Source organism: Gavialis gangeticus, unplaced genomic scaffold (assembly GCF_001723915.1).
Source record: "Gavialis gangeticus isolate Ggan-Ray unplaced genomic scaffold, GavGan_comp1, whole genome shotgun sequence".
In the NCBI taxonomy this organism is placed as follows: domain Eukaryota; kingdom Metazoa; phylum Chordata; order Crocodylia; family Gavialidae; genus Gavialis; species Gavialis gangeticus.
Window position 1 is genome coordinate 128048247 of NW_017729024.1, and position 11277 is coordinate 128059523.

Here is an 11277-nt window from a genome sequence, read left to right on the forward strand (position 1 = left end):
TTTTTTTTTTTTTTTTTTTTTTTTTTTTTTTTTAAAGGAAGTAAAAAATTTTTTATCAGCATGCAACTACCCAGACCTACTACATAAGTTATCAGAAAAAAATCTTAATCTTTTCCCTTCAAAATACAAATCTAAACCTATAAAATGAGAAGCGTTTAGATTTAAGGAACCCTTTCAGAAAACGCCAGCTGTTAGCTTTCACTCCTATTTTTGACTATGGAAAAAATGAGAAATACTTATTTCTGGTATGGAGGGAAATATGATGATCAGAAATAAGACCGTCAAAATCAGGTACATGACATTAAATTTATAGGCCAAGTACAGACATACAAAGAGCCCAAGCCTGAATTGGTTCAATCTTTGCAGGTTAGTTTAACCTACATAGACTGAACCGAGTCACAAGTGAACAGACATTCACTTTTGATTCTGGAAATGTAGCTACATGCCTGCAGTGGCTCAATCCAGAAGCCAGGGGGGACCAGAACACATCTTTGGCTGAAGGGACACTGAATGGGGGAGGGCATGGGCATGGCCAGGCTCCAGCAGGTCCCAGTATGATTGGGGCATTGTTTAAACCAACACCCTGGTCTGCATCCTAGCCCCCCCCCCCCATCCTCGGTCACTCCTCACTGCTACTGCAGCAGATGCAGAGGTGTGGCCAGACCCTCATACCTTGAAGTGAAGGGGGAGCTTAATCCCCCAGTGCAGCGGAGGCAGTGCAGGTACAGATAGCCTACACTTATGCACCTGGGGCTACAGCAACCAGATGGTTTGCTCTGCCGCCGCTGGGAGAGGGAAGGGGCAGGAAGCCACACTGCAGCTGCAGTCCACCTACAAACTGTAGCCACCATGCAGGGCTGGAGGCAGAAGCCAGTGGGCACTGACCCCTGCTTCCTAGAGCCACTCCAGCTTAGGTCACTCCGCTGCAGCAGAAGGCAGCAGTGGGTTGGGCTCCACAATTAGCTCCAACTCCCCCACACCCCACCTCCGCTGACCTGCCCTCTCCCTGCAGCTGGACCTGCACTGGCCTCAGGCACTGCTCCTTGAGGGACTCAGCCCGGGTGCTGCAGCATGGGAAGGAACCAAAGCCATGTCAGTACCCAGACCACTGCTGCATGCAATGGGGAGATTAAGCCCTCCCCCCCGCCCCACTTCTCCTCAGGCTACCAGTGTCTGGCTGCCATGGCTCCAGGTGCATGAGCAAAGCCTATTGGTGCCTGCACTGCACCCTTCAACCCCCTCCCCTGCAATAGGGGGATTAAACACCCCCTTCCCTTCAGGGTACCAGAGTCTACCTTCTCTCCTGTCACTGGAACAGCAAGGGGGCAGGGTTAAGGGGGCTGGGGACATCTGGCAAGGGCTGCTGCACCCATGCCAGGAAGACCCAGCTGCATTCCAGATCAGGGTTTTGCACCCCCAACCCCTTTTCAGCCAGCCAGAGCAGTGATAGTGCTCTGGCTACGGAGGAGAGTGGTAGGGCTAACCCTGCTTGGGTGGAACAGACAGTGCAGCCCAGCCCAGGGCTGTAGAGCATGCTGGGGGACTCCAATTCAAATTTAAACCAGGAAGGGGTCTGGGACAGAAGTTCCATAAACCAGTTTGACCTCAATCAGTTAAGCCTGATACTATATTCAACCAGTTTTATCTGAAACCAGTTTCAGCCATTCTGAAGCTAGTTTATGTGCACTGAACTGCTGTTCCGGTTACAGGTTAAAACCAGTTTCTGATCACTTAAACCAGCTTATGTGCAACTCCTGTCCCTAGCCATGAAGTACTCTGGTTAGCACAGTTAATGTCCACGTCTGAAAAACTACAGACCTGGGTTCTATTTACTCAGGCCCTGCTACACATTACATGTATTATTCAATGAACTGGTTTACTATACAATTAAATTTAAACTAGCTATGCATACAAAAATGGTCTACCCAGCTATGAAGTTAGAGCTGAAAATGTAAACCACTTCATAGGTGGTTTCTATCCAGCTTTAAATTTGAACATGCCCCTGCAGCTGGGAATCCAGCCATCTAGCAAGACTCCCAGCTGTGGGAGCACCCCACGTGTTGCCATGGCTGTAAGTCCCATCAGTTAGAGTAGTCACAGCCCCGTCAGCATAGCTATAAGGAGTGATAGGATCTGATGATGGATCCCAGAGTCACATCTCCCACAAGTCCAGCAAGTGCAATAGTTTGGACTGAGCACCAGATCCTATCATTCTTTTACCTGAACATCTAGAAGGGCCCCAAAATGATCAGAAGTGATCTTCTGTAACTTTAGCAAGTTATGGAGCAGGGGTTGGCGGTGAGGGGAATACTAATACCAAACTGCCTTTTAGAGTTGACACTCAAGGGCTGCAACATGAATGGAATTAGATACTAAACATTAGAAGTAAATTTTCAACTTGGGTTTTGGATCCCTTTTCCGTTAACCTACAGAGCATTTTATAAAGCACGATACCTACAGAGCATTTTATAAAGCACGCTAGCAAATTGCCCACCAAGAATGACAGCAGGGATGGAGTGCCACCATGACAGTGGGGATGGAGGGGGAGGAGCCCCCCCCCAGGCGGTGCCGTGCCCTCACCATGCCACACTGCTACCACCTCCAAGGAACAGGGCTGCACCCCACCCCCCAGGCCAGCAGTGCTGGCCTATGCCCCCCCACTGTCCCCTCCATCATTCTTGATGGGCAATTCACTCTGCATGCAGCACTGGTTGGAGCCATGCCGCCCCCGCCCCGCCAAGAGTGTTACAGCAGGTAGACAGACAGACAGACTAAGCTCTTTATGTATCTAGAATTCTCACTATGTAACAGCAGAGGTGCTACCCACTGATGATGCCACTGGTGAATATGGCAGGCTATCTTGGCACATATACTACTTGGCAATGTCCCACTCAAGGAAAATACACCACAGTTTAAAACTGATGGAGCAGAGAGGACTATAGACACTTTCTTTATCATCCCCCTATTATTATATCTTGAACTTGGCACCTTTCAGATTAAATTAGTATAAAGTCTGGAAGCCACAATAACTTCATTGATATTTCATTTTTCACATTTCTATGGGTAAGCATTAAATAACTCGGGGTCTCCCTATAGCTGGAACTGCAATAAAGTCATTTCCAAAGCATCTTCTTTGTCCACAAATCTTGGTTTAAGTCAGCCACTAACCTTGAATGATGAGGTTGATGTAGCAGAGTATCCACTTGCTCCAGACACGAGAGAGACCATGGAGCCATGGCGTCGTAGGCTTGATTCTGATCCGTAGCCAGATTCAGTCTTAAGAGAAGAAAAAGCAGGGTAAGACTTCTAGTAATGAAGAAATTATGAAAGCAGGAAAGACAAATGTTATTGCCTCTGAAACTGTCAGAACATTTTTTTTTAAAACCAGGAATTAGCATGGGTTTAGCAACTCAATGTATTTCTGCAATCCTGAGTGCATAGTTGAATGTAATGCTTTGAGAACAGTTGCTAGGAAAGGTAAGACTTTTTGACTTCCTAGGTTTGAAAAGACTATATAATTAGGCGAAAATCAGAATATGTATATCACATTATTCTTCAAATTACAAAATATTATAAAAATATTAGAAGCTGCACAATATTCAGCAAGAACAATATCCGAAATAATTTCTCAGTTGAATTGAGTTAGGCCAGGGAAAACGTAAAGACTCCTTTTCTTGGACATTTAAATCCAAAAAGCAGGCATCTTACAGAAAGCTACAGCTACCATGCTTATTCATGATACTAAAGTATAGCTTTAGATTGAAGAAGACACCAGCCTGAGTCAAAGCTTCCAACCATTCAAATAAAAATCAGTAGAAAAAATTAAAGCTAAAACCAAACCCAAACCAAGAGAAAGGCTTATCTGCAAAGCAGGTAATGGTACTGGTACACATCAGTAGCACCAAAACCACCACTGAGCTTGAAGGGCTCATTGCTGTTCTATAATTATAACTTCTACCCTGAAGAATTCAGGATCCGATACAAGATGTGAGATAATAGAAACAAGCAATAACAACAACTTGATGTTGCTACATATATTTTTGCTGCATATACAAATTGATCATTTTGAATTTTTGGATCCTTACCCAGTCATCGCTAGGTGTCAAATTTCTTATATGTGTAGCCATAAAAACAGGCCTTCAGAAGCACCTAGAGAGATACCATATTTACTCAAATATAAGATAAGGTTCCCCCCACCCTCACATCAGCATGGGGGGGAAAAAATGCTCCTCATCTTACAGTCACATAAAAGGACATTTCATTAAACACATTCCCTATCATTTAACTGCTGCAAAAAGCAGCATGTGCTCAGCAATGGAAACCAATTATGAAGTTGATTAAATGCAGCCAACACTGACCCTAACTATACTGGCCTACACATGGCCTATATTAAGGAAACACACTGATGGCAACCTGCCACAAGTATAGCTTAGGGCAATCCATCTGAAGAAGATGCATGGTAGTGCCCATATAGAATCTAATTGTTGGGGGGAGGGGTGGTCTTATGTTCTAGGTCATCTTATATTCATGTAAATATGGTAAGTGGCTTAAGAGACTAGTCTATTCATGCTATCTGATGAAGCATTACTACGAAAACGTATGCATTTCTGAATGAGATCATCGTTAAAAGGTGCTGCTATACTCCACTTTCTGCCAAACTAGTTTAATGGCAATGTTCTTTGTATAACAGATATCTGAAAGAAAATGTATAGGGAGGAGGAGAGGGAAGGTTGAGGCTAATATGGTAAGAGACCAAGTCAAAACTAGTAACAGCATTATGAAAGGCCTTGGAGATGAGAGAAGCTTCAATCTGAAACAGTGGAGAGATGTAAGAGGTGAAAACAACATGGACTGAGCATGACATAACAAAGACAGATTAAGACATGGCTGCAGGAACAAGTTCACAGGATTTGGATACACCTAAGAGAAAGGAGAGAAAGAAAATCAGAGGAACCCTAGAGAACAGATCTGGGGCTGAAGAAAAAGATACAGGGTTTGATGAGTGAAGAAACCTTAGGAGTATAAAGATTTGAGTTACAAAGGCATTAGTGTAGCAGTTAAAGTAGCATGAGTACATGAGATCATTCAGTGAAAACAAGACGTTAGAAGCAACAACGCAACATCAATGCTCTTAAAAACCCAGAGTAGGAAAGATCTATTGAAGAAGTGGCCACCGAGGCACAGGGAGAAACTTGAAAAGAATAATGAGCAGCAAGCAAAAAGTAAGACATTTAAAAGGGGGACTACATATTAAATCAGTGGCATTAAAAGCAAGAGGGGAAAAAGATTAAGATGAAAATTGTGAGATATGGAGTTTGGTCATGGTGAGGTTGTGCAAGGTTTACATGAAAGCAGACAAAGGTGGAAGCCAAACTATATAAATATATAAGATATGCTTAAATAAAAATAGGTGGTAAAAAAAAAAGTATCAAAGCTCTATATGAATGTCCAGAGATGAAGTTAAAAAAACCCAAAAAAACTGAAGCCAAAGTCCTGGGGGAGAAAGGGGACAAAGTGAGCAATTAACTCCATCCATGCCTGTTTGCAGGCAAGCCATGGAGGTGCAGCTGGGGCTGGCAAACAGCAGCTGTGGTCCCCAGGGTTTGCCAGCACAGGGAGGTAGGGAGGCAGAAAGGGAGAAATTTGCTTCAGGGGCCATGGCAGGCTAGCATCTGGCTACACCCTGCCTCTGCTCTGGCTAGACAGCGGAGGGGCGGGGCCAGCCCTGCTGTGGAGCAGAGCCCCACCCAGCCCAAGAGCATGCCAGAATGCTGGGGGTGTCTGGTTTATCTTAAAGTCAGCAAGGGGTCTGGGACAGACCTTGCATAAACTGGTTTGAGCCAAACCAGTTCAACCATGTTTATCTCATACCAGTTTCAGCCAATTTTCAAACTGGTTTATGTGCACTGAATATCTGTTCTGTTACAGGTTTAAACCAGTTTGTGTGCAATGTCTGTCCCTAGCCAAGCAGTCTGCCGACTCTCTCCTGCTTGGCATTCAAAGACCAGAATTTAAGCACTATAGCTTGATTAGTGAAGCCCTACAAATGCATGGAAAAAAAAAAAAAACCTGACAAAGATAGAGAGCCTGAATACATCTTTGGAGGCATCTTCTGGGCTGTGATAGACTGGCTATGCTGTTTAATTTGCAGCCCTGACACAAAAATTTAGCAGGAACAAGTGAACAAAATGTGCTTCTCAAAGATATTCTCAGGTTTACCAGAGGCAGTCCAGACATCTTTAGACTAAGGAAGACAGAACCTGTGTTAAACTAAAAACAACAATAGTAGAGAAAAAGGAACAGCCACTAGCAGAGGCAGACATTTTCTTCATTTGATGATAACCCAGTTCATTAAAGAATGAACAAACAACCATGTGAAAGAACCACAAACCCTACCTCTTAAATCACCTGAGTTCACACAGTGAAATATAGTGCTACTTACGTTAGTACCAACTGAATTCAACTGTAGAATAAAAGCTCAAGAAAACTTAAAAATATATTGTTTGTGGAGAGAGGATTAAGCACAAATAAAAAGATACCTTTATAGCAACATATTTATTGGACAATCATTTGCACTTGTATTTGATAATTCCCTTATTTAATTTCCAGGTTTCAAAACAGAATGCAAGAAAGCAACCTCATTTTTTTCCTTGAAGTTGCTAAATAGAATACACACAATTTTTAAATATTTATACTCAAAGAACGAGCTCAGCAGGCTAAGCAGCATACAAAAATATAAATCAAAGAACATACTTTTACAGATAGCAATAGCAATTATCTTGTATTAGAATTGTGTTTTAATAACTACTGTAGAAAAAAAGTGAAACACAGGGGAAGGAAACTATTAAAAACAAGAGAGTATTTTTAATTGATGCACAGACAATCGTGCAGCAAAATTACCAGGTATATGCACAAAGCCGGAATAGAAGAAAAAGTAATGAAAGCATGCACCATGCAAAGCCCCACCATTCTACTACTGCAACATCTAAACCACAACAGGTCATGGCTGCACTTGTGTCTTGCAAAGCCGAGCATCATTAGCAATTCACTGCAGAAACTACTCAATTATGCTGTAAGGAATGCTGAAGCAAGCCTCTTCCATTCACTTTAATTTATCAGGATAAAAACTGAAAAAAAACAAGTCACCATCTGCATGACAACTAGGAGAATAGTCACTGTTAAAAATGAACAAACTGTTCATTGAAGTTGTATCAACCAATAAATACACAGTATTAAATACCAATGCCAAATTACCATGCTGAATATCCAGATGCAATTTCGTTAGAGTCCATGCTATGCTCAAAACTGACATTGTTTATGTACTGCAAAACCTTCTCCAGATTTCTCTCTGCATGGAGTCCATTATTCCTTTTCAAGAGCTTTTTCATAATAAAAAAAATGAGAGAAAAAGAGCCACATAATCAAAGCCTCATGTGATGCTTTGCTGGTGCAGGTGCTGGCAGCAGCAACAAGACATCAAGAAAGGTAGTTTTCAGCAAGAACAATAGCGCAATGCATCCAAACCATCATTTCACAGACTTTCACCATGGCTCACTGATCTGCCAATTAAAGATTTCCTAAAGTGGGTCAATAATGCTCTAGAGTGAAGCACAGACCCATGGGAAGCTCCTTTACTTAAATAAAATAAAGCATACCATTCCTTTCTACTGTTTCACAGATTTCTTTTGACAGTATCTTGATTTAACCCCATCCTTCATTCCAATATAAAACAGAACATTTTAAGAATGATCTATTTTAAATCAGAGATGTGAGCAGCAGACTGCTTCACTTCTGAATATAGCACCAGCTTTAGGAGCTAGCAAAATGGAAACTGGACCAAGATAACGTAATGCTAGTCGCTAGCATTACTGGGATTTAAAGTGCTACTGTTGTTAACCCCATAGACTTAAAAATCAAAGTATTTAAGGGTAAATCAAGGAAAAAAAAAAGCATAAAAAGGCAAAAGGCTTGAGGATACAGGGCAAGGCAAAAGACAGTGAAGAAAATGAAGCAGAACAAGAACAAGGAAAAAGAACAAGAACAAAAATGAAGATGGATGGAAATTGGAAGAATTACAACACCTTTTGTGGAAGTGAAGGAAAGATGTGTCTGATTTCTGTGCTTCTATATTTTTTTTTTTTTCCAATTACTGAAAATAAATTAAATGTGCATCAAAGAAGAGAAGTTTACATTTTTAGAAACCTTATGACATCCATCCACAAATGACAGTTGAAAAATATGGCAGGACATGGTAAATAAAACAAGGCACTTAGTAAGCATAACAGGAATCGGATAACAGAAATATCCTGATCTGGAAAGTATTTTCTATAACTATGAATGCTTGCGTGCTACCTTATAACTGCTTGCTTGCTATGGAGGTGCATCAAAGGAGGCTTTAGATAGACCCCCCTGGAAATTAAAGTAGCAGACATAAGAGACTCAGGTAACCTAAGAGTGGCTGGCAATGATAGAACAAATATTACTTTACTCATGTTATCATGGCTAGAATGGTTTAATTTTCCCGAAGACTAAGTGTGGGATCAAAGAGAATCCTAAAAATAACTGCAGAGAACAGATGATATGGTTAGGTGAACTAGGATAGTCTCTCCAGAAAGTATCAATGAAAACCAGACAAGCAAAAGTGCTGAACAGTGGCAGCTTCCTCCTCTGCCAGAAATTGAGTTATGTGGGCACAGGTAACTTAGAAAGGTGAAAGTATCACTCATTTCTGTAGACCTGTTACTTCTCACCCTTTTATGTGCTTTTCACCTTTAGGTAATGAAAAATAGTGCTGTGTTTTAAGAAGCTGATTCTGTGTTCTTGCAAGCCTATGTGGTGACAGACTTCTGAAGGGAAATTGTAACAGTTGGCAAATCCAAGTTGGATCTGTATCATTAACATGGCCAAGAGCTGGGAGGCTAAAGCCTAATGATCCAGTTAGAGTGGTTGCACCATGCAGTTCAAACCAAAGCAGGAATATCCAAGGGCAGCCATCTGAAAAGGGCTAAATGAGGTCTACCCCACAGCCATGCAGACATACAGCTATGGGGTAGATCTATTAGAGAACATACTTGTTTAAAGTTGCACATTGTTTGGTTATAACCAGGGATCTGGGTTTTGCATTTCCCTTGGAAAAACGGAGAAAACTACGGATTTTCCCCTTTTGCAAAGAGCTCTGCAGGCTGGCTGAGTCCCAGCCTACAAGAGCTGTTTGCAAAAGGGTTGGGAAAGCCCCATCCCTGCCCAGAAATGGAGGGAGAGGGGGAAAGGGTGGGACCTGATACTCTCACTTACCAGACGCTGCCTCAGTATCAGTCTTCTTCATTTCTAGAGATAAGGGGGCAGGGCTAGAGGGGAAGCTGGCTGGGGACTGAGGGAATGAGGATGTGTTGGGGGAAGATACGGAGTGCCTGCCAGCCAGCAGGCACTCCTGGGGGGGCTTTCCCCAACATTTTCCCGTCCCTCAGCCCAGGCAGGCAGGAACAGAGTGTGCCCCAGGGCACGATGGCAAAGGGGTGAGGGGCACTGCCAGCTCTCCACCTCAGCTCATTCTGTGCCCGCTCCCAGGAGCAGGGCCAGGGGGGCAAGGGGAGGCTCACACGTGGCCACCACCACCACCACCACCACCACTGCACCGCTGTCGCCACACCTCAAGCCACCTGCCCGCAGCCAGTGGGAATGTTGCACAGGACACAGTGGTATGGTGGTGGCTGTGACATGTGAGGGGACCCCCCCTCCCCCCGCATGCCAGGCCCCCAGAGGGGTACTGCTGCCCTCACCCCTGCTCTGGGCAAGCAGCATGGGACACAGTGGAGGTGGTGCAGTGGTGCTGGTGGCCACCGCTATGTATGAATGGAGGTGTGGTGTAGGGGCAGCTGCCCGTAGCTGTGTGCTGGCAGTTGCCAGTAGCAGTGTGGTGGCAGTGGCGGCCACTGTGTGCCAACACCACTGCACTGCCTTTAAACACTTTAAACTAGTTATGTCCACTTCACTTGCTTCTGATAAGGAATTAAGCTAGAATACTGCAGCATCCAAAAAACTATTTACAAGATTACTTAGTTGCATACTGAAGAGTCCAGGAAATTTAAAATTAAATATTACCTGTGCAGTATTTCAGCCTCCATGTCTACATGCACCATAAGAGTTTTTAATTTTATGGCTTTATACTAGTTTTTCTAAACCCGTGATTCTTAATTGCAATACCACAACATCCTTTTAAGGGTGTGGGAAGGTCCCGGTGAGGACATAAGTCTGGTGCGCATAAGCCCCAGGTGTCAAATTTGAGCGGGTGCCCCCAGTTTCCCTGCACCAGCTGGTTTATGCCCTGGGTTGGTGTTTCCCTAGCTGTTCTGCTATGTATCCCTTTCACCCATTCATGCAGCTCACTGATCATCACTGTTGCCTACCTGCAGTGAAGGTAAGGAAGGACTTCAGTAGAGGTCAAGAGCGGCCACGAGCACAGATCAGGTTTGGATGGGGAGGCAGCAGGCAACTTGGGTGCTATGGAAAGGGTGCAGAGAAATGCAGAGAAGGAAGATATGCCAGGGTGAGCTGCACCACAAACAGGGGGAAGGGGCCCATAAGATGACATGAGTGCCTGACTGCTTTAAAAAACATTAGCCCAGGAAACACAGAATCATAGGTAATTAGGATTTCAAGGGACCTCAGGAGGTCATCTAGTCCAACTGCCTGCTCAAAGTAGGGCCATCCCCAACTAGATCATTATAGCCAGGGCTTTAGTCAAGACAGGCTTTCAAAACCTCCAAGGATGGAGATTCCACCACCTCTGTCAGTAACCTGTTCTAGTGCTTCACCACCCTCCTAGTGAAAAAGTTCTTCCTAATATTTAACCTAAACCTCTCTTGCTACAACTTGAGACCATTGCTCCTTGTTCTGTCATCTGCCACCACTGAGAACATTCTAGCTCCATCCTCTTTCAAACTCTCCTTCAGGTGGTTGAAGGTTGCTATCAAATCCTCCCTCAGTTTTCCCTTCTGCATTCTAAATAAACCCAGTTTCTTCAGCCTCTCCTCAGAAATCATGTGCCCCAACCCCCTAACCATTTTCATTGCTCTCTGCTAGACTCTCTCCAACTTGTCCACATCTTTTCTATAGCGGGAAGGCCCAAAACTGTACACAGGACTCCAGATGTGGCCTCACCAGTGCCAAATAAAAGCAGAATAATTGCTTCCCTTGATCTGCTGGCAATGCTCCTACTAATGCAGCCCAGTATGCTGTTAGCCTGCTTGGCAACAAGGCACATAGCCAAACCATATG

At 43.8% G+C, this 11277-nt stretch overlaps 1 protein-coding gene across 2 annotated transcripts in view; it reads right to left on the reverse strand.

Moving 5' to 3' along the window:
- Positions 1-11277, reverse strand: part of COL4A3BP (collagen type IV alpha 3 binding protein) — a 162764-nt gene that overhangs the window by 53979 nt on the left and 97508 nt on the right. For both annotated transcript variants that reach the window (XM_019517705.1, XM_019517703.1), the window contains exon 4: positions 3169-3276. In XM_019517705.1, coding sequence (XP_019373250.1) covers positions 3169-3276 — 108 coding nt within the window. The remainder of the gene's footprint in view (positions 1-3168; positions 3277-11277) is intronic.